Source organism: Stegastes partitus, unplaced genomic scaffold (genome assembly GCF_000690725.1).
Source record: "Stegastes partitus isolate 25-593 unplaced genomic scaffold, Stegastes_partitus-1.0.2 Scaffold97, whole genome shotgun sequence".
Classification (NCBI taxonomy): Eukaryota; Metazoa; Chordata; class Actinopteri; family Pomacentridae; genus Stegastes; species Stegastes partitus.
This window is the reverse complement of record NW_007577828.1, coordinates 805,999-830,529: the sequence shown is the minus strand read 5'-3', so window position 1 is coordinate 830,529 and position 24,531 is coordinate 805,999. Positions and strand designations below refer to the sequence as shown.

General features: G+C 44.3%; 1 protein-coding gene across 1 annotated transcript in view; it reads right to left on the bottom strand.

The window, feature by feature from the left end:
* bcam (basal cell adhesion molecule (Lutheran blood group)) overlaps positions 1 to 22,704 on the bottom strand; it is a 44,208-nt gene extending 21,504 nt beyond the window's left edge. Inside the window, exon 1 of the mRNA XM_008277413.1 lies at positions 22,568 to 22,704. Within this exon, the coding sequence (XP_008275635.1) occupies positions 22,568 to 22,631 (64 nt within the window). The 5' untranslated portion in view covers positions 22,632 to 22,704. The remainder of the gene's footprint in view (positions 1 to 22,567) is intronic.
* Between the last annotated feature and the right edge of the window lie 1,827 nt (positions 22,705 to 24,531).

The window sequence follows — 24,531 nt, the reverse complement described above, 5'->3', positions numbered from 1 at the left end:
TGCTTTAATGGGCCCGAATGATATGCAGTGTTTGGCAGAGGCAATCTGCTTGCATATGTTGTCGCTAATGTTGCTGGCGTCCATAATGGGGTACCCTAATGAGGTGCATTCAGTGATGAGAGAGGCAGTAAAGATTATAAATTGCTCACAGGACCCCAGAAAGGCAAGGGCAGCCCTGGAAAAGATGATGGATGAATGACAAGAGATTGACAACCAGCGCTGGGTTTCCACACACATGGAGAAACTGGGGGGCGGTGCTCGGCACTTCCTGTAATTTAGTATTTGATCCCATCGTATGGAAGTTTCAAAAAGCTGGGTGACGTCATAGACTATAAAAGATGGACGTAGCAACCGGCCCTGAAAAATGAAGACAACCTGGAAGTGTCAAAAACCTGCAATATCACTACGTCTGCTAGTCCTGGCTCCAAAAAGCCCTGGCTCCCATAGACTTGAATTGGAAAAGAAGTGATTACAGATCATGAAATACCGTATTCCTACAGCTCAGGATTTTTTAGAATTAGTTTTCAAGGGGCGTGGCTGGCTTGATTGACAGTCGGCAGCGACGATGCAGACGAAGCGAGCAGAAGGCGGTAAATGTGGGCGGGCAGAGAGGGCCCGCCTCTCAATCCGTCTGACCAATCGCTGCTCCTATGGCTCCGCCCCCCTCCGACGATTTTTGCGTCACTGGCTCCAAAATTCCAAGATGTCAACCAGGAAGTAGCAAAACCCTGGCTTCATCTTCTCAGTGCAGAAACCAACAGGTGACATCACGGTAGCTACGTCCATCTTTTATACAGTCTATGGGTGACGTCAAAGAGGCAAGGTTTATCCTGTATGCTGCATTTTAGTCCCTACCAAGAGCCTCCATAAAAGCCAGACTCTATGTTTCCCATAGCATACCCAACAGCATTTTTTGATAAACCCCTTTGCTAAGTAACTTCATTGCCCCAGTCTGTAAAAGAAAAAAGCTTTTCTGTTCGAAATCTGTAGTGTTCAAGCACAAGATGATATCAGAATCGACATGTTTCTCTCAAGGGGTGAAACATTAAACAGGATGATTAATACTCCCCCAAAGACTACTAAGCTGACCTTTATGGGAAAGAGTTTCCCTTTGAATACATTGGTTGTTACAAGGTGGAGCAACAAATTCAGGTCCAAACGTGACAGAATTACAAATCTCATTATAGCGCTCAAGGTTTATAAAGTTTGTGGCATTCGGCGGGTTCTCAAGACGCTGAAGCAATTTAGACACTTACCCACCTCAAATGAAAATATTGAACATTTTGCATTTCGGTATTTGTTGCTCCACTTTTCCTGAGCACTGGCGTCTCGGTAATTGTGCCTATCTTGAGGTCAATCACTTTCAGTGTGTAAAGGGAAATAATTGAAATAAAGAAGGAGAGAAGAAGAAGAAGAAAAAAGAAAGCGTGTCTGCAGGAGACCTTGTCCTCAGCGGTGTCCTTCTCGTCTGTTTTTATCAAAGGCGAAGCTCCCATGGCTCGAGGTTAGTATGGATTAGTGGCAACAAAACAGCGCAGAGCAGGGTGGATGCTGTTATGTCAATTTTGGATACTGTTTATCATCAAGGACTTTTGCTATCTCCTGTAACAATTTTTATGATGCTAGACTAAGACAGACTCACTTTATACATGGATAAATTGTGACACTCGCTGGTTGGATTATGCTCTGGAGCAACTTTTTTTTATTTTTTTTTTGCATATCAACTGCACCGAACTCTGCTTGGAGAAGGAAGGACGGGTTGATGGTAAATGTACAAAGTGAACAACTGTGACACAGGAGACCAGGGTTCTCATCCTTCCAGTTAGTTGCATCCAACAAAAGCCATTTAAGGTTATGGTTTGAAATATTAAATATGTTTTTCTGGGGCGACCTAATGGGCGAGTGGTTAGCGTGACCTAAGCGGTCGTCTTTTCGCCAGATGTCTACTGCATGTCTACATTTCCTGTCCATTTCTCTATGCATCCATCTAATAAAAGCACAAAAATGAAAAAACACAATGACAAAAACACATTCCCTACCCTTAACCAAGTGCTGCCACTTTCAAATGTTAATGCAAAACATTCAATCTGCCAATTACCTGTATGTAAATCAAATTTTCTAGAGGACAGAGTAGAATGTGACATCTCTGTTTGGTCTGTTTTCATTTTGGTGCAGTCAGATTGTTTCATACGAACAAAATCCGAATGACACCTCTGTCTTTTACAGTTAGGCCAGCTTGTCAGAGAGAGGACGGAGAGAGAAGGAGAGGGCGGAGAGGCTGACGCAGTATAAATAAAGGGGAGAGACATTAAGACTACAGTTAATCTCACTAAAAGGGTTAGGACAAAGTGCTGCCGCCTCTGCCGTCTCTCCCGCTTCCCCTCTCCCTCTATCCTCGAATCAATTCATTCTGCAAGTCATTTCCTAACATACCGCGCAGATAAATACACGCACACGGTAGCTCTTACGCCCGTTTACTGTAATGAAAAACCCAGTGGAATGTGCTTATTAAAGCGCTCGTATATATGTGTGTGTGTGTGTGTGTGGCTCTCTGGAATGACAACAGCTTACAGTGCGTTTGATTAAGATAAAGAAAAAGAGTCACAGATCCAGACGCTTTTGTTTGAGAAGGGAAATAAGATTTCAGATAAGCTGTGAGGTGAGGAAAAGGTGAAAACGGGCCAACATGTTTCCCTGTGGGGCTCAGATTACTGCTCTGGATCATAAAACACACACACACACACAGAGTAAAGACTAAAACGGGCAATCGTGCCAACCCATGTGTATTTTAATACTGATGAGATGAATGTCTCAAGTTATACATATATACTATATATAGTGGCCTATTTACGGTGCCATACTATTACATCCACTAACACTGAATCACACACCAACCCTCCTGCCTGCCCTTCATATCTCAACAGCTGAATCCCTCAAACACTACCGCCCACCCCCCCCTGACACCTTCTTTCCGACAGTCACCTCATGCCGAATTGTAGCACCGAGGTGTTTTGTTAGCCTCACAAAGGCCCTTTTCCTGGGTGGACGGGTTACACACACACACTGCACAAGCTGAAGTAAACAAAGAGAGGACCTATGGGTAAATAACACCGAGACGCTACAGCTCGCTTACCAATCTTTGCTCGAGTCAAAAGCTGTGTGGCACAAATGTGAAGATGACAGCTCTCTCGTGTCTCTCACCCTCCCTCCCCTGTGATCACTCACTCTAATGTCAAACGGAGGGGCTGCGATGATGAATCAGTCGGTCGGACAGCATGTGACAGACGATGAAAAGAATTGTTAGTTGCGCCGCTGATGTCGGTGTAACAGTTTGCACGACGGGGACGACGCCGTGTCGCTGCACGTCAATTGGCTTCATGATCGTTAAACGGCGATTTGATGAGCGTCTCAGTGCGGCAGAAACGAAACTTTATGTTGCCATTAAATGCAATAAAATCACTTTTTGTGACACAATGCTGATGGGAGGAAGCAAATTGTGAGTTTGCCTGCATGAAAACACAAATGAAGCGGTAATGGAGGTCAGCAGCAGGCTGAACAGACGTTTAACCATTGCTAACTGAAAGCTGTTGATTTGAAGGTTTTGTGCAAAAGGGATCGGGGTAATTTTCACACTAGCTATCACGATTTTTCCACATTTGCCGTTATCTGATACATCAATTAAAAGGTGACACCTCTCTTGCCCGTATGCGTTTTTCATATGCCTTTTTTTTTTTTTGCTCCACTTCAACAGAACCACTCTGTCTGTATTCTCTCTCTCTGCTGCATCCTCTTTCGCTGTCTTTCCCCTCCTCTCTCCTGTCTCTCATTCTCTCTCCGTAGGAGTGCTGAGTAGCACTCTGCCCATCTCATTTAGAAACAGCCCTCCCTTCACTTCTAATGAGCCTTCATTTTGGCAGAAGAGGGAGAAAAGCCAGAGAGAGGAACACCATTTCCACTACTTCAGCTGACAGCAGTTCCCTCTTGAATTCCTCTTCTAATACCCGCATGGGACCGTACAAGAGGGATGGAATAGGGAGAAAATGGTGGAACAAATGGATATCCACTCTCCCTATTAGCCTCCATTATCCGCAAGCATCATTTCATAACTAGCGACTAACAAGGCTGCTGTGTATGTCCCGGTGCCCGTGCTGTACGTTCGAATGTGTGCCTCGGCTGAGCCAGGATACACAAATCTGGTGTGGACAGCTCAGAAACCGGAGAGAATTGCCCTCCTTTGTGCCCAAGCTGAAATACGAGAGCGCTTGCTGAATAAAGGGGGTCTTATAAGGGGGTGAGGGTGCTCCTTAGGGGGCCAGTCAGTCGGGCGTGACAAGCCGGTACCGCTGTAATGAGATAACAGGCCACTGGAGTACGCCTTGATTCATTCCCCTTTTCTTTCCTTTCTCAACATCCCTTATCCCTTTGCTGTTTTCTTATCCATCCATTGCTCCATTTTTAAAAACAGGCCATCGTGCTTAGCAGGCTGGTAAAGCCTGTGTGCGAGGGACAGATAGAGGGATACAGATGAAGGAGAAAACCTACTGGCAGGGAGATAGGGCGAAGCAGAAAGAAAAGGGCACAGGGGTGTGTAAATGAAAGCTCGAGACGGAAAAGGTTTTTTTGTGTGTGCATGGTACAGGAAACATACTCAAGTGCATGATAACAGCTTGAGAAAATCAAATGCAAGCGAGACCACAGTTAAAAAAAGTGGCAGAGGAAAGGGAGAAATCAAGAGATAGGGAGCCAGGCTGTATACAGTACGGGTCAGTGCTTTCAGACAGCGAGGGTAAAGCCTACCTCCACTCCTCAGCCATCAGAAAATTACCCTTGCACCTGCCCTCCAGCCCTCCCTGCTCTCCCTACCCCCCCTGATTCCTTCTGTCTTGGACAAACAGACTTATACAGTGTTGACAGTGGCAACACTCAGTGGGAGGTGGAGGGATACTGGAAATCCCAGCTAAAAGGTGAACTCATTCATTGTGTGCCAGGAGTATACGTCTTTTCGCCTGGCACACACTCAATAAAAGCCTCACTGCAATGTTTTCTTTCTCTCTCCACACACAGCGTAAATTCACTGCCAATGCTTGACCTCCGCGTCACCTCAACCACTAAATTTCAATTTATCTTTCTTACCTCTTCATACTAAAAAAAAACATTTTAAATCAGTATGTTCTTATCATCTTTGGATAGATTTATAGTTGTGATAGCGGAGCAGCCAAAGCCGTGATTTAATCTGAACGACATTAGCTGTTTCCCCAGCTGGGCTATCAACACTTGCTGTCCCAACAGCGTATAAACTGAGGATTTAAAACGGTCTGTCTCGCCCTAAATCTGTACTCTCCTGACTGGCATACCTCACACATAGCTGAATGTTACCCACACACACATCCACTACCTTTTGATGCCCCACCTCCCAACCCCGGTTCCTTCTCCTCTACCTACCACTTCCCCCACGTTCTGTCTTTTTGCCTATTATGGCGGATTAACTTATAATGCTTGGATGAACTTCAGTAAGTGGGGGGTACAAAGTCACACACCAGTACACACACAATCACTGGCTGGCTGGCAGATATGGTCACAAGCCCACTGGCACAGACACACGGAGCCTTATGGACTACAGCGAGACACATGCGGGCATAAACACACAAGCCTGTGCACACACACACACACACACACACACACACACACACGTTTCCATACAGGAACCAGACTCCCATGCTGCAACAGAGTGAAAGGTGCAGAATCCAAACCAAAGCCTCAATTAATCCCCTCCTGATCCCTCAGAGATAGAATAATTCAGAGTTAATTACTATTCTCCTGCATTCCGCTCTTTCTTCTCCTTGATTTCTAAATCCACTAAATTCCCTCTTTCCCTCCATCAGGCAGCCATTCGAATACGCTGTCTACTGCAGATCCTTCTTTGTCTCCTTTTTCCACATTTTTATTTGTTTTTCCCCGCTGCTCCTCTTGTGCCTTGGCAGGCTCTTCCACGCTATGTCTTGACAGAGTAAAATGAGAAGCAAATATGGTTATGAGCCCTCTCTCCTCTCTCTCTCCTCTCTCTCTATCTCAATTTTTCTCTTTCTAACACACACACACACACACACACACACAGGTCTTGGCAGCAGCTGACACGGATTCTGGCACTGAGGTTGTGTCTTTCTGGTTGGAGTTTGTAACCACAGTGAGTTTAATTAGAGTGGAGAGGGACCACATGGCTGGCTGACTGGATGGTGTAAGACCGGCTGGGGACTGGAAAGACCCACTAACAACCATACTGTACAGTGTTGGCTGTGAGGGCTAAAATATGCACACTAATGTGCACACATAGCAAACTGCAGCATATTTACAGGTGTAGACATTGTAGCTGCATGCTCATTTATATGCAGGCTGCCTTTTTTTAAAAATAACTTTCTCTCTCAAACTAACGCCAGCAGGATTCTCGTGCAGATAAACTCCTTATTAGGAAGATAAAGCGTCCTTGTAATATGCAGTTAAAAGCATCCTACATTCTCACTTCACGTCGCATTATCTGTTGTGGCACATGGTAGAAATGCATATTTTACACAAGGAAGAAAAAAACAAAAAAACAGAATGCATTTCCAATAAGCAGTTTCTATTTTCTGCACCAACACTTCAAGACAGGCGAGCAGATAAGCTGGAGACAAGGAGATAGCGTGGGGCTAACTCTCACCCATACATGGGTAAGGCTAGGAGATGGAAGAAAGCTGTGGTATGCACATACACACATATTTACACACCCGGCGAGAGCATGTTTCAAATATCATTCAGCATATGGAGAGGGCGAGCACACACACATATTGTAAATGGTATGCAGATCACGCATTATATACGCACACATTTTAACGTTAACCCAAGGGGATATGTGAGTTTGCAAGTGCACACAAGTACACATCTGAGCTCGCCAACTCCCAGCTGAGTTAACCTTCCAGCATTCCTCACTAATCTGCACCATAATGGCACACCTGTCTCTTCTCCCATTCTCTATTACCTCCACATAAATTCAGCGGGGGGCTCAAAAGAGGGGCAAAGTACTAAACATATTCATGAACAAACAGCTGATCCGTCCTCTCTTTTTTTAATTCTTTTCTTTCTCGATGGCGTACGCTCTAACCATCCCGTTCTGTTTCCATTAGGAACAACCTTTTTTTTTTTAAACAAGAGGAGCAGTGGTTTGCCTTTGCTTTAGGGGAGCTGTATGTTGCCTTGGTAACAGACATAGAGGTTATTGTCATAGCTAGACAGGAGTTATTGGGTAAAAGTGGGAAGGACAGGGGACGGGAGGGTGTTTTTAGGGGGCAGGGGCAGGTCAGAGATTGGAACAGTGCAAGCCAGGGGGGTGAATAAGTAAAGCAGTGGGCAGGCGGGGTAGATCGGTGGGTCACATTATTATTGATTGCCTGACATTATGTGGACAACAGGGGAGTCCACAGAGACAGACGAATAAATTGTGGCTTGACATCAAAGTCAAGCTGCTGACACTGAGCCTGCAGGGGAGAGAGGCGGCCCAAGGCTGGATTAGAGGTGGATAGATACACATAGGCATGCACACACACAAAAATAAACTGACAATGAGAACACTGTCCACCAGTTACCAAATAAACGAAGGCCGTAAGGACAGAGCTTGAAAGCGGCAGAACGAAACAGGAGGGATATTTCAACCGTTAACAATTTCAATTACAAGCTCGGATTTTTTAAGCCCCTTCTCGTAAATTTGACATTTCTCTGACAAAGATGTGATTTACTCATTTACACATCGACTCGCCGGAGACTTTTTAGAAGGTGCAATATTCTGATCCTCATAAAATTCCAATCTGCCACGCAGAACGTTTTTCATATTCATTAATTCTTCATTAAATTATTATTCATAGCTCGGATGATGATGTGATTAGAAATGAAATGGGGAGACAACAGATGAAATAATTAGGTAAATGGAGCTAAGATTTAAATATTCACCACTCATTTTCATTTTAAGTGATTTCAGGGACACTTGACTGGCGAGTCTGCGAGCGAAATGTAAAATATATCCGACGAGCGAGCGAAGCTGTCTGAGGAGATAACCGCGTGACTCTCCAGCGTAACAAGGCCACACCTGGTACGGGCCTTTCATCTGTGGGCATCAGGCCTGACTCAGAGGGCAACATCCGTCATTGTCTGCTAAGTGATTGACTGCCTTTGTCGAGATGGCTATCAGCTAAGCTAACTGGAGCCCGGTGATAGTATCTGGAATGTGTGAAACCCGAGAGAGACAAAACAACGTGCGTCTCGACCTGCACAGACCTGCAACTCAAGGAGATGGAAGATAGAGACGCTGTGGGAGATGTGTGGTATTAGGTGGGTGGGGGAGAGGTGCAGGTGAGACCTCGAGGGTTTGCTGCAAGAGACGCCGGCGTCAATGACAAACAGACGATAACGGCGGGATGTTATCGTGGATGGAGAAAGAGAGAAAGACGAGTGTTGGCGGCGAGGGCAAGAGAGCAGAGGGTGATGGAGGAAAAAAAGTAAATGGTCTGCATTTATATAGCGCCTTTTAACCTCAGCTTGGTTCTACAAAACAGTTTACAATTTCTGTTTTCATTCACACACAGCTACACACCAATGACGACAAGCCTTCCAATGGGAGTCATTTGGGTTTCAGTGTCTTGCCCAAGGACACTTTGACAAATGGAGGGGGGCAGGGATTGAACCACCAACCTTAGGATTGGTGGATAACTCACCAACCACAGCACCAAAATGACATTGCTAGGGTTAGAAAAATTTGTTCAGTTTAGATTAAAATACAACAATGTCTTCTCCTTTATTTTCTGGGTTACAAGGATGACAAGTCCCACCCCATCTGACATATGATTGGTTGGCTGAAAAGGACAAGAGTGACGTAAAGTCAGTGGCAACAATACGAGAAATGCATTTGTGATGCGTCATCCAACAGAAAATACATTTCTCTCAAAAAGTAATTGAGAATGCAGTTTAGTTGGAGAGTAGTTTTGTGGAGACTGGGTTTTGGGGAGACCAAAAATCTAAATCTAAAAGATAATACAAAGAATTTATAACAATAACAACTTATAGACCGAAGTGATTCTGCCAAATTTTCTCTTTTTTGTAGCTACAAGCTACAAATACATCTAGACAAGGATCTTCCTCCTCTTCTTGCAACATTTCCGATAAAAACATGCCTCTATGTCTCTGTTCTTATGCAAACCCCATGTCCAGTAAAGATAACACATCAAGAATATATTTACGAAATCAGAAACGCTGAAGTGATGACGTGACGATCGTGTCCGACTCGCATGGATCCAAAGATGACAGACAGCGATAACAATAAAGAACACAGAGAGTAGATGTGGCAAAACTGGCACGAGGATGCAAAGCGACCCGCCAGCATACCGAGATCAAAAGAAAAATGAAGCAGAAGAAAGGAGTGTGTCAGAGTGTCCTTGTATCACTTTAATCATGGCAACCGCGCTGGCAGACAGTGTGAGGAGTGATTTGTTCCCTTGTTTTTATTAATAAAGTGTGTCCTGGAGAACAAAAAGGTAATGAATACTTAGTCTTGTTTGACCTGAGAATCCTGAGCTCGGCTTTTTAGACTTGCAAGCATTTACAAGTGGATTCTTGACTATACCAGCTATGTTAACCGCATAATGTCTGCAGGCAACACAAAATTAGAGTAGCTTCAATTTCCATAACAGATACACAAATAGAACAAAGTTGGGCATTGTTACCACGCTTCAGTCTGAAAGAAAATCCCACTTTTTGACCAAGTCGATGAGTCTCGCTGTGGGTGTTTACAGAAGCAGATGGTCCAGGTAGGCGTTCTAAGTGCTGGTGTTTTTAGGATAATGGAGGAAATAAAACATCATATGGTGGGAAGCCAAGGATGATTATATATGTGTGTGTGTGTCTAGGTGGAGGAGGTTTCTGCAAGTTTGTTGGGGTGTTGAAGCTTAAATATCGGCACCTCTGCTACCCTGGCACCATCTCATCCACCTCCTCCAGCTCCAAGAATCTGGTAATAATGTAGAGACGTTAAAAACATATGAAAGCAGAAGGAGGGAGAGATGTGGGAGAGAAGCATGGATGAGTGGTTAGGGAAGGAGGAGGAGGGGAGTAGTATCAAGGTGAGGAGAGAATGGTGGGGTTGAATGGAGGGTAGAGGGCTGGACATCATAGTGAGCAAAGATAAAGGTGGCAAAAGATAAATCTGCCTACTGGCGTTTTGAACATTTTTATTAGAGACATATGGGAGGGAAAACATTTACCTCTATGTAACCAAAGTTTCCAGGGAGAAACGAAATGAAGAGAGAGGGTTTTAAATGAGATCGAGATAAAAAAGCAGACATGAAAACACTGACCTGGTTTCAATAAGATAAGCTCAAAGGTGATGGTTCTGCTTTGCTGGACCTCCCATCAGCATCATTCATTTATTATTCATAACACCGGGTTCAAAGTCACAGGACTGGTTGGAAGAAATGTTTGAAGAGATGACTTTATGAGCAACTTAAGTCTGTTAACATTTTTAGTTTTTTTATTATGTTGTTGTTTAGTTTTTATTATTCGTTATTATGAGTCACCAGTGTTGAGTGGTTTTCTCCGAGCATGTCCTTTGAGTCTGTATGTCACAGAATGTCATTTGAGAACACTGTGCTTTTGTAAAGCCGAGGCTAGAATTAGACACATTCTGCTGTTGGGTTGGGGGCCCTTGGGCGAATTTTGACATTTACGGTGGGGAGGAAAAGAGAGTGTTTGAGAGAGGATTGCAGAGGCAGGCAAAGGCTTGTCCATGCAGGTATATAGCAGGAAGGGGTAGAGTGGGGTGGGGGGGAAAGAACAGGAAAGAGTGGGGAGGGGGGGGGGAGGATCTGCCAAATCCAGGAAGAAGCATAAAGAAGTGTGACCTGAGGAATGTGAAAGAGAGGTAAGCCAAGACAGGAGACGTGGATGTTGTCTGTCATCAGCAGCTCCAGAATTTTCCATGACTTCAGTGCTCCATCTCGGAGCAGAAACGTAGCTGGAGGGCAGAGAAGCTAACCCTGTGTCTGCATAATGAGCTGTGGCGAAGGCAACACTCGGAGGTAACACTTCAACTTAAGATTCAGCCAAGTGAAGTCAGATGGGCTTGAAAGGCCTAGCAGATCAGGGACAATGTGACCTCAAGACTAAAGAGTCATTATGTACATGAGCATCCTTTTGCCCAGATGTTCACCACTCTCTATTGCCCTGAACTATACCAACTGGTCATCCAGAACATTTCCCAAATGCACGCCCACATATGGGAGCTGTGTTGCAAACTAAAAAGGTTTAAATTAGACCTGCAATGCCTAGTCCACTGGCGTCCACTTTGAGAATCAGTCATTATGTCTAGCAAAACACTTTTCTAGTAATAGCTGCAAATTAATGGGTTTTATGTGCTGCTGTTTTTCTCTACCATATCTGACAGAAACCAAATAATGTTGTTTTGAACTGTTGACTAAATGAAACAATACATCAGGCTGGACGTGTCCTCTCAAACCCACTAAAAAAACAACAACACTGAGCTGAACAGGAGGTCTAAGTAATACACAGTCGGTGGCATTACTTAACATAATTTCTGCAAATTAAACTCCTCTTTCCACCCACATGCATAATAACCTTATGTAAAAAACAACCGATAGCAGCTTCTGTATTTATCTGATAATATATTCTGTTTTGGATTGTGCTACACCCGAAGCCAGCTGCTGCAAACAAACAGAAGCACTGCAGTGTATCAGTGTTACTGGCTAATATGGTTTATGGGCAGACCCGTGGACCGAGCCTGGCTCAGCCTGATATGGCGGCTTGTTTCCACGGTCCACAGCCAGCCAGCCAATCATTTGGATATTGTCTCATGTTTGTACTGGAGGCTTTGGCTGCCCTCTGTGAGTCAACTGACTGATAATCCACTGCAGGAGCTCTGACCACATAGTCCAGCGGGAACAGAGGAAGACACGAATAAAGAAACGGCAGAGGGAGAGGCTGGCAGTGGGGATGTGATATAAGAAATCGAATGAGCGAAAAGGCAAAAAATCGTAAAGAACAGCAGCACTAATGGCAGTAGTGTGACGAGCAACTAGAAGGAACTGGATGAAGTTGAAACAGTCAGCGACAGGGAGGAGTGGGGAGAGAGTGAAAGGCGTAGACGGCCAACACATGCAACATGATCTTGGGTCTACGATGCCCAGCTGTTGCTCCTTTTTCTCAGTTCTGTCACCATTTTTCGTCGTGCTGCGGGACACAGCAAAGGAAAAGATAAAGAAAGAAGTGTGTGTGTGTGTGTGTGTGTGTGGGAGATGGAGAAAGTGTTGCAGAGGGTGAAGGACAGGAGGTCCTGTTCTGATAGTCGGATACAACCACAGTGAGGGAGGGAAGAACAGGTGGGTAGCTGCAGGAGGACAAGTATGCCATTGTTTGGCTGGCACCGGCGTCACCATACGGTTCGCATCTCCTCAAACTGCTCTTAGCGTTGAGCTTTTCTCATTGAATATGAATTGAGAGTTAGCATTAGCTCGGAGGTTCCTGCTGCATACTGAGCTTTGACTTTGGTTGCCCTGTCATGCCGATGGTGGGCCCAGCTTTGATGCTCTCCTGAACCACTACACCAACTGCCCCCTAAACCAGCGCCAAACAAACACACACACACACACATATGCAAACAGATGGGGCGAGGTAGGGGGTGTGTGTGTGTGTGGGTGAGGGGCTACAGAAAAGGCTGTAGGCGGTTGATGGTGGATTTTTTTTGGCGAGCTTTACCTTGCTCACTTCCTTGCCAAAGAGAACAGGCTCTAACTTACAGCCTGGATTCTATACCAGCTGGTAGCCAGGAGCCTCAACCATGACGGCAGAGCCTGACATGAAGCGAACAGGCACAGATACGACCACCAGTTTAAGACAAGAGAGTACAATTAGAGGGGAAAAAAGGAGATTCAGCTATCGTGACATAAAAAATATGTTGCGTGCTCATTTTTTGGGTCAAAAAATTGGCTTGGAGACATAATTTTAATTAATCATTAATCATTAAGAACAAAGGATGGAGCAGAGAGAGAAAGCAGCAAAAAGACCAGAGAAGGCGGAAAAGAAACGAAGAGCGGGGAAGAAAAAGAAAAGAGAGGTTCTTCTAGCTCTGTAAGGCCCCTTCAGCATACTGTGGATTCTCCCGCGAACCCACTGCTGCTACTCCATCCCCAGCTGGTACTGCCATTGATGTGGGATTGGACACACACACACACACCTATTTATAACCTCTGTTAAGTCCGGATTCCAGGTTATGTCGGGGTTGCAGTAATGTTCACATGCTCCTAACAGCCTTGACTGCTCCAAGTGACGGGTGCCCACACACACAGCGAAGTCTGGTCCCACACCCAGCGCTGACGAACACACGCATGCCCGAGCGTTAGTTTGGTTAATGTGGTGTGCATTCCAGGAACAAATACCCAGAAAGCCCTCCACCCCCGAAACACCTGCGACTATGTAGATTTACACACATTCATACACGCATTCGCCAATGTGTGTACAATAACACACACACGCAGTTTGGTCAAGTACCACATTTCATCGGGCTCTCTCCCCTCTCACCTTCCTCCACTCCTTTCATTCTACAACTCCTGTCTTTTCCTTCCCTCTCGTTGCCATGTGCGTAATCAGCCCAGCATTAATACCTGCATTCCAACAGCCTACAGGAATGTCTTAACAATGTAGCATTGTTCAGGTGCAGGAGAAAGAAAGACCTCACAGGAAAAAAAATAGATATAAAAAGGTGCTGCTGCAGTGAGGAGCCCCAGAGCTTCGGTATATATGTGAACTGAGGAATTTCATGGTTTGAGATGAACTCAATTCAAACACCTCCAATAAAGAAAAAGGAAAAAAAAAAAGGCATATACATAGAGTTTATCAGTTAGGTATACTCTCGCACATGGAAAGTCTACAACCCCAGGATGCACAGGACAGATTTCCATAATTCCCTTTGGATTTCCTAACTCTACTATCTCTGTTGCTGGAGCTGTTGTACATATGGATATGGAATTCTCTTGCCCTCAACTTAAAATTATTTGATTAGTGATGGAATGATGAGTTCAATCGGGGAAACGCTTTAATTAATGTAATGTGCTATTGATTTCCAGCTCTACGTAGAAGCAGAGATATTGAAACGCACCGACATGCTGACTGCTTCATCATCCTCCCATCCTCCTCATCCTCCTCCTATCCCTCCCTTCGCCTGTCCCCCTTTGTCAGGCCTTATTATTGAACATGTGTCCTCTCTGCCCCTGCCATTAACCAACCCCACCCTCCCCGCCCTGCTTTCAATGCACAGGCACACACGTAGACACAATGCGCGCCGCACATGCCCGGACTGCTAATTGACACGAGGAGTTGGTGCATCTTTCATCATTCTCCACAGAGACGAGTCTTAAAAAGTGTGCGTCTGTGTGTGTTAGCGGTGCTGATGTGAGTGGGGAATGGGATCAAAGGGGGGTCCTCTAAGCTGCCTGTCCTAGACCTATCAGCCTTTTAAGACTCAATACCAGGAAAGACCAAATGCTTCTCTCACCAACAACGTTACTGCACGGCACGATCGGCACGATTTCACTTGATAGTCATTCAGTAAGAATAATTGTTAATTAAGTTTGGTCTTTATGCGGCAACATGCCTTGTGGGGTTGAATGCAAGATGCTCTCAAGGCTAAACACTGGGGTTATAATTACTTTAGGCTTTAATAACAAGAGTCTAAATCAATTAGGCACTCTGTAAGTCTGACATTATCCCCCACCAAACTATCCATCACGTTTGTTGTTCTGCAAATTGTGCAGAAAAATGTAATTGGGAATCATTTAGCCTGATGGAGTCATAACCCAATTGAATGCTATTGATTTTGTATTAAATATTCATACGGGCCAGGAGCAAGCTTGGACTTGTTTTTCCTGCTAGATGGAATCAAAAATGCAACTATGAAACTCGACTCCACTTGTATTACTGGAAATTATGAAAACAAAAACAAATCTGAGTGCTATTTGAACTGATGCAACTTTACAAACACTATTACACGAGTGGAAAGTGGCTGTATCGGCTTACATATTGACATTTGCTGAACTGTCAGTCAACAAAAAAAAAAGAAAAACTTAAACCTTCCCCTACTCCAAAGACTCACACGTGACTTGAGACACTCTGCTGGCTTCGAGATGTTTTGACAACATGTGGTGAGGAGGACACAGGATGCATGAACTGGGCTCTGACAGCGATGAATAGTGTGTGAGACAAGGTTAAAGGAGCACAGAGAGAGAGAAAGATGTAGAGAAGAAAAACACAGTGATAAAAGTGGTGATTTACAGAGATGGGCATAAAGCAGGGTGTGGTAAAGAGACAGACACGCAAATTCCACAGAGAAATGTAACTAACAGAGAAAAACAGTCTTGCACTAAAAGTTAAGAACAGGATGTGACTTAAGGAGAACATTAACAGTCAGAGCATGGTAACTTTACCCCTCCACGGCTCTCTTTCAAAGTCAAGTTCACACAGGCGAGAGAGGAGCAAAGGGAATCTAACTGCTGTGGTAGTTGTTTCAGTGGGGCTCGGGTAAGTTAAACCTCCATAAAACAAAGGCCAGTTATGTCCTTGGGCGAGCTGCCTGATTCTAAAGCCCTGTAAACTGACACTGGATCTGTTCGGTGATGATGAGACTCCGGGTTTGCTCTCAGGTAACACGGGGAGCCCCCTTTTCTCACCCTTACAGACATGAAGTCATAGAAAACACCCAACAAACACTCACAAAAGCTGCATGCAGGTGCTGTAATGCAAATACCACCTCTGAACCTTGCATACAAACACCTCCACCAGCCCTCCTACCCTCCTCCACATCCTCCTCCTTCTTTCCAGTATAGGATTAATGCTCCCACTCCTGTCTCCCAGGTCCCCCCGGCCCAGTTAAAGCAATAAGATCTCATTGTCAAACAGTGACCAGCCTCACTGGAGAGGTTAACCACCGCTGCTTAACCATTAACTAGATTAAAGTTGAGGGGGTGCGCAGGAATGTTCTGACAGATGGAAGAGAGATTGACCATGAAAAGTGGTTTCAAAAAGAAAGATTAATCATTGCGGTTTGTCGTAGGTTTGAGTATATTTGCACGGAACACTCCATAGCCTAGTGAACTTTAAGTCACCCTCGTCTCCTGGTTATCGCTACACGATACAGATAAGCGAGGAAAAAAAAAATTACTTGAGGTCCCACAGTCATAATTCTGAAACCCCTCCCTAGAAGCAACAATTCCTGGGTAAGAGGGGTATTAAAAGTACCTGTCTACAGTCATAAAATTGTAGTACTAAAATAGCACAAACCATGTACAGTAATTTTGCAGAAGCCTTTATTGAAATGCCAGATAAATATGGCACGAACAAAAGCACTAACAAGTTCCACTAAGGGTGCATTTACAGCAGCAGATATACAGTTTTCTCCACACCAGTTAAAGCCAGTGGTGCGGAAAGACACGAGGTGGTAATGGAACCCAAGTGTTCGTGTGTGTGTGTGTGTGTGAAGGAAAAGAGGGGGTGTGACAGGGCTTTTTTGGAGGGGTGCATTCAACAACTGCTGTTGAGGCAACTGTTGATGTCTGAAAAGCAACAGCTTGCGGGGCTCCCAGAGGACCCTCTGCCAGCCAACAGTCAGATGGAGGGTTTAAGGTTGGAGGGGCGCAGGGGTTAGGATTTCTCCTCCACTGCCAGGAAAATGATCTTCTTGGCCACAGATCCAGGCTTCTCCACGGCATTCCCCATTCCTAATTGGTATTCCTCAATCCCGACGTACTCCGCCTGTCTGATCTTTACGGCTGCTATCTCTGCCTGTCACTTTTGTTCGTTTTTATCCCCTCCTCGAATGCTCGCTGATAGATCAAAACAACTGGACGGGACACAGGCGGCGCGTTGCAAATCCATTCTCTGTGGCAGACACAGAACATCATATATTCTTTCTGTTTTACGACCCAGATTTGTAGATTGCATGTCGAACAGGGCCCGAGCCGATCCCGTCGTTTTGTGCATCTCCACGCCCAACACATTGAGGCACAGAGGTTCTTATCCCCATCTTGCCACAGCACTCTTCTGTTAAATGGATTGGCAGCACTTAACCTCGTCAACTGAGAGAGCTTTGTTGAATTTTCAATTTTGCCACAACCTTGAATTGCACTCCCCCCCCCACCCTAATTCGCATCGCATACACAGATGTAGCGACAAGGACGCGCATCCAGAGACATGGAGCCTCTTTTCAAGGCTGAATCTGAAATTACCCATCACCATCAACTTCCTCCCCTGAGACAAGAACAACACGACTACACGGGAGCAGCACAATAGTCAGCTGTAATCATCTCTCATCCCATCCCTTGATCTCTTTTTTGTCCGTCCCTTCCTCTCCGCTTCCTTCCTTCCCTCCCTACAACTCCCCACTAATGGAGCACACCCTTCAAAGCATCACACAAAACCATAACTTGTAGCAAGGTTTCTATTCCACCTTTCATTTCTTGATACACATGGCAATGTATATTACGTTTCTTATCAATCTGAAACAACTTTAAATCAAACTGTGGCAGGCAGCGGGCGGGGGAGGCAAGCGTAGGAGGGATGGCCGTTCTTATTTTCAAATCATGAATAGTGTCCATAAATCTTTTGTGGAAACACTCTGAGGACGGGTGTAAAAGCAAACACACCCCCCTCCCACTAAAACACAGCAGGCAATCTACGCAGAGGACTCATTAACAATGAACCTTGCACAAAAGCACAGTGGCTGACCCAGGCAAAGACAACATGTTAAATCACCGCAAGCAAACACACACACAACAGCCGGGCACAAAAGGAGCTATGCGAAAATGTCATTGTAAAAAAAAAGAAAAACAGAAAGAAGAGAATGTAGGGTAAAAGAAAGGCATACCGAGACAGAGCGAGAAGCAGACAGACGAAGATAATGAGACGAGGTATCAGAGACGGGATGATAGGGAGAGAGATGGGAACATAGACAAAGCTAATCTGGAGAAAGACACCTTTTGTTTATGTATGAGTACCTGTCGAAGTTTGTGCGTGTGTGTAATCACAGCTTTGGTTGCAGCTCTTTTTGAAGCCCTTGTGGGGGGATAGGAGAATGAATAAGCAGGGGGATAAAGTTTTCCATCATTCTTACTAACTGACTTCACCGGGATTAAACACGTGCGCGCAGTGTATCATCTGCTGATGCCCAACTGTCTACCGGGGCTCACTGCCAGCTCACCAGCCAGGCAGGACGGCAACCTATCAACCTGCTGCAATGCAGTTCTAAAGTGTTATTCGCTGCAAATAATGAACACTAATGGACACGCTGAAATCCCCCTTTCTCCGAGCTCAGGAAATACTAAATGGACTTCAGAGCACAAGTCAACCAGAACGTGCCCTTTACTTCATCTGAGAACGTTTGGTGCCCAATGGTTGTTCAGCTGCGTCAAATCTAGTCAACCCTCAGGAATGCAACCTGGCTGTAAACAGATTCCAGCTCTTCACGTATGATATTGCCTCTAGATAGTTGCGTGGAAAACGCATTGTGTCCGCTTGTTTGTTCGCAGATTACTGCTTGAGAGGGTCAGAGGGGGCTTTAAAGTGAGAAAGAAAGCCCTTTTCGTAGAATCTGAAGTGATGACAAACACATTACAGGGCAAGCTCCGACGCATCCAGAGGAATGCCACTCATTCCACATCAGTAATTTACTCAGTCTCTGTCACAAAGACACACACACACACACTGACAAACACAATAATTATGGCCCCTCCATTCCAAGGCCCATTCCCCCAGAGACCTAAATCACAAGGGGGGCAAACATGTACATGCTTTCCCGAAACAGCCAGTGTGTCACTCACTATAAGGTTTCCAGTGTTGCGTAACACCAGAACCCAGCATAGCACACATTAGGTACGCATACATGTGTACAATTTGTGGGTGTGTTGAAACTAAGGCTAAAAGCAAAACAGCTGTAAAACAGGTCCTCTGGATTTTACCTCTTCATGGCTAAATGGCTCTTTTTCTGGCCTAATACCATAATAATTACATATGGCCGCAGGGGGTGCACTTTTGATGCTACGCTGGCAGGGGGACAGAAATTAAAAGTGAGGAAATGACTGTGGGAATTAGGCCGGCGTTAGACAAAGAGACTGACGCTACGTGTTAGAGGCTAACACCTTGAACTCAGCTGATGCTTGTCACAACGATTCTTTCCACTTGTTCCTGACCACTTTGGAGTCTCTACAATTTAGCTCAAACTCATCTGACCATTTCACTCTCCTTTTGTCTCTTTGCCCTAATGTCACTTTGTTCTTTTTTATCCCCCAAACTTGCAAAAAAAAAAAAAGTTAAAAGAGCAACTGAGGCAGTTCTACAGTTACTGTGATGTTCCTGGTTTTGTAAGATCTGTACAAAAACTCTGCTCTTTCCAAATACTGGAATTTCTTCACAATTAGTGTCGAAAAAGTGTTTCTGATGTCAGACAGCGTGCTATTACAGATTGTACACATTGAAAGAAGCTGTGTTTCAGCATGTTTTCACTGTTATGACGAGAGCAGTGACATCTAAGGAGTTGGTTGCCATGCAGCACATATTTGTGTCACAACTACATGCATTAATATAAATGTATGCAAATATATAAGCTTACAAATACATAATAATGTATGTAAGGCATGTGCATTAGCATCCTTTTTGCACTGAGCAGATTGAGAGCAAGCTTCTCCTGCAGTCAGCTGACTTCCTGTTTCCTCCCAGCACACATAAATAGGAATAAAAGAATTAGATAAAATGATTACATGGCTTTTCTTGACTTTCCTAATGTTGCTAAATTAAATTATTCAAATTCTGCTAACAATACAAGAAGAATAAGATTTGTCAACCTGCACTGTGATAACACAGTTTATATTTGTTAACTTCAGAAACAGTTATCTTTTTATAGCCGCTCTTTTTGCAATGATCACCAAAAAAAAAAAAGCTTTTTGAGTGTCTGTGCATAAAGTGATGAATGTGAAAGTTGCAGGTTAGTCATTGCTCCTTGGTCTCCCCTGACCTCCCGCCTAAGTCTGTAAATAGCTCTGTAAATGTGTCATCTCACTTTCTACTTTGCTCCCATCAAAATTATCACGGTCACCAGAGGGCCGCGTCAAAATGAAGTACGAGCAAAGGCCCTGATAAGCTGTAAACTACTGATGGGGGTCATTGCTTTTATGGCAGCACAGTTTCAGACACACTTACAGGAGACAACACACATCTGGGAGTTATGAGCTCCGTGTAGGGAATTAACTGACCAGTTATCAGCCTGGTTACACATTACAGAATCCAATGTTAGGAATTTTACTGATTATCTATATTATTTTGGTCAAACTTAACTGATGGAAGAAAATAAAAATACTGCCATTGTTCTATCTGTAGTCACCATTCTGAGGTCCATCCACAGCATCTGATTGGTTACAAGACTCGACTAATCACCACTTATGGAAAAATGCAGTTTTCTTTTAATCAAACACGTGCAAACCATGTATCAACACAGGCATAGTGGCATTATAAATGTACACTCCAAAATTTACCCCAAAATGTTCCAAATATCAACCATCCATCTACTGATCATTGGTGTTTGCCCTGAAGCAGCCATATTGGTCAGCCCCTGGTGCTGTGGTTCTGCTTTGCACATGCTCAGCACTAACACTGCAAGTGTGTGACCAGTAATTTTGAGAATGCAGGTCTGTGTGACACTTTCCCACCGAGACCCAACAAGAGCTTCTGTTAGTAGACAGAATGATCACAAAAAAAAGGAGCGAGAGACTTCAGAAAAGAAGAACTTTTCCTTTGAGAAAACAAAGATTCTTCTTCCCTCAGACTGCGGAGCGGCAGGGCGTGGAGGCGGTGGGGGCGTCGGAGCCAGCAGCGAGCTCAGCACCTGGAACCGAGCCTTTAAATCAATGCACCACAGCTGTGCGATACACCGCCCCGCATCCATCAATTACAGGGCGCTTGTTTTAAAAGTAAGTACCTGTTAAAAGGCTCCACGGAAGGCAGACAGACAAGCAAAGCACCAACAACTTGTCTCTGAAGACCAGAGAGCAGGAAGGGTGCAATTATAAAACATTCAGGAAATTAAGTGGGGGTAAACAGGAACTGTGGGATGAAAAGTTAGTTGGTTGAAGCAGATATAAAGGACTTTTTTTAATCTAATTTTAAATGAAGCTGCTGCATAATAAGGGCCAAAGTAATGGGAGGATACTGCAAAGTAGGGAGAAGAGTGAGAAAGAAGAGAAGCCCCACCCTTTACCTCAGTTTGCTTCATATCACCACAGGCAGAGCAGCACATAACTTTCAAACAATGCCCACAAAGAATTCTTTCAAACTTGATTGTGGCATTACACATGATGAAAAAAACAAAAAGAGCAAGTCAGGTCTGGGAGAATATTTTTCGAAAATGTAAACCTCAAACATGAAACATATAGTATGAGATATCACAGTGCCAGTAAATTGCCAAGATAAAAGAAAAAAAAGAACCAGGATCAATGCAAGCAGCCTTCCTCCCTAAGGAACAGTTAACCAGCAGAGATAAGCATCAAGCACATTGAGGTCAACCAACAAACTCAGACACTCTCCTCAAGCAGCAGGTTTTTTTTTGTTTTTTTTTTGGACAAACTTTTCTTTGACAAAGATCACACAAGGCCAGTGGAGTTGCATTTTAAAATTGGCTTAGCCTCTCCAGCCGCAACCAGGGGTGCTGGGGGTGAGGCGCGTTGCCAACACGGGAGACATAAATCCCGCAGATCAGACATCAAAGCGCTGGAAGCTGCAGCACAGCGGCTCGAGAGAGACGGACTGAGACGAGCAACACGGCCTTCACAATAAAAGCCTCTCAGAAAGCAGATTCACTGGGGCGAGAAGAGGACTTTAAAATAATAATAATAATAAAAAAATCAGTTTGGGAGATTTTATTTTAAAAGCTTTGCTCTACTTCATCTGCACTTTTTTTTTTTAATTACTAAATGGAGGTTTTATTTTGGTTTATTGTGGCTCCATCACACTGTGGCCACTGGACTGGCTGGGTCCAGAGAAAGTGCCGCAGTCCCGTGTGCTGAAGAAAAGTGCACTCAAGTGCGGAACTGAGACATTTCCAACAAAACACCGTAAACACTAGAAATAATAAATTAGTCTTTGGCTGCATTGAGGCTGCGCAACCGGTTCTCCGTCAAAAAAAACAAATGTCCGATGAAACATGTTCACTTCGGATAAATCTACCTGCTAAAGCCCGACAACGTGTTGCTCCACATTACACAGAACACAAACCAAACTAGGATTTTGTTTAATGAAACAACTAAACGAGCCGCTCCTGTCCGCGGCTCGTACCGACAGGTTGAAAGTAGCGGACTTGTGAAACTCGAATCGAGGAAAAGTATAAATTCACATCCCCCCAGGGCACGAAAATCCAACCAGCACCGTGTCAAAAGCGTGACAAAGTTAGTGACAAGAGGTGTAATATTTAAAAAACCTAGCGGGAAATGTTAAAGAGGCTTACCTTGAAATGCCCAGAGGAGCAAGGTGCACCAGAGCGACGCGCGTCCGAGTGTTATCCCGTCCATGGCTGCTGGTTCTGACTTCTTCCAAGGAGAAAAAAAAAATGTTTTTTTGCTTGTAGAGTGTAGAAATCTGGCACAGCAGCAGCAGCAGCAGCAGCAAGTCTTTTTTTTCTTCTTCTTTCACTGCTCCAAAGCTTTCAGGACCTCTCTCTCTCTGCAAAAGGAGTGCCTCTCTCTCTCTCTCTCTCTCTCTCTCTCTCTCTCTCTCTTACGCACACATACACAGAAATCTGATGCTGGTGGCAGCAGTCTACTTGCTTGATATATTTGCACAAAAGGTGACCCCCCTCTCCTCCCAATACAACCCCCTCCTCCCTCTTTCTCCCTCCCTCTCTCTCTCTCTCTCTCCCTCTCTCTCTCTCTCTCTCCACCTCACTTGCAGTGAAAAGACCTGCTTGACTAGGTCTACTGGGGCCTGCAGGGTTTCTTTAAAGGAAGTTAAAAGTGATTTTATCATGAGGCTCATAGCAACTCCAAAAAGAGAGAAAAAAAAACGTAGCCTTTAGACAAAAGTTTTATAAGGTAGATGTACAAAACTCACAGCCAAACTGAAAGTACTGGCTGTAGCTCAGCCCCAAATTATATTACTTGTGTTTGTGCCAGTTTAAGAAAACATGGCAATATTAAAGGCTTTAAAGGCTTTAAAAGCTTGGAAATGATGGAGGGAATGACAGGACACCAAAAAAAAAAGAGAAAAATCGAGCTGGCTTTTATAAAATAGGCAGACTAACTGTTGATTAACCCTAGAACACTAACGCCGGGTGATTTTCACCCGCACGATTTTTGTCATGGGATTTTCATTGTGTTGCTGCTGTCTGAGTTGCATGGGTCCTTGGGTAGCTTCAGGCTGCTCATTGATGTCATTAATGGTATGTTTGTTTCCCACCTCCCATCTATGGTTTTTTCAAGAGGCATGCGTTCGGGTGATTTTCACCCGGCGTTAGTGATAGAGGGCAACATATTTTATGGGTGGAATTTACCCAATGCTAGTGTTTATGTGTTGAAATCTCTTTGCACTTTTCAAGGGAAACAACATTCAGGCCGGCCACATCCTCCGCCCCATTTTACTTTTACATAAATTAATGAAAACTATGTTTTATCCAGATTATTATATCGGGTAAAATATACCCGGCGTTAGTGATAGTGTTACTAATTTTAGCGTTAGTGTTCTAGGGTTAAGTGGGAACATTGGAAGCACCTTCACCCACTTCTGGCTACTAAATGGTCGAGTAACAATCATCATTCAGGGGTCTTGAATGCACCTTTCAAAACTCATTGATCTGCATCAGTTTTCTTGTGCTCCATAAAAATAGAAAATAAAAGAATACTTCTCTGCATCGACACTAAGCATTGTCCTTTCCCAACTTGCATATGTCTCCAATAATGGTTTTCATTTTCAAAGCAACTGGAGGCCATTTCTTGGGAGTGGGCTAAGCTGTCTGTCATTGACAGACATACCATTCATTCCTAGACATGTAATCCCTTTAGAATCTGTTTGGGTATTTACCAGAGTATGGTACAGTTCATGTAGGTATTTACAGTTCAGATATACACTTATCAAGAGGATCTAAGTGGCTTATTCGCAATACCACAATATGGGCTTAGAGTGGGTATTGTTTGACAGATGAAGATGATTCATGCGAAATCCCATAAACTTGAAGATGGAAAACATAAACCACTATAAGTCCTCCATAAGATGGCTTAATTGTACCGTTGTCCAACTAAGTGCATAACACAGACATCTATCTGTTGTCTGCTGGAGACCGCTCGACTATGGAGCGGCGCTAAATAATCGGCGCACCCTGCAGGTAATAGTCCCTTGCAGAGCAGTTGCATTCAAAGATACACATTCCAAACATAGTTGGTCCAAAACAGCTGGTTAATATTTTCTCAGCCCTGTTCG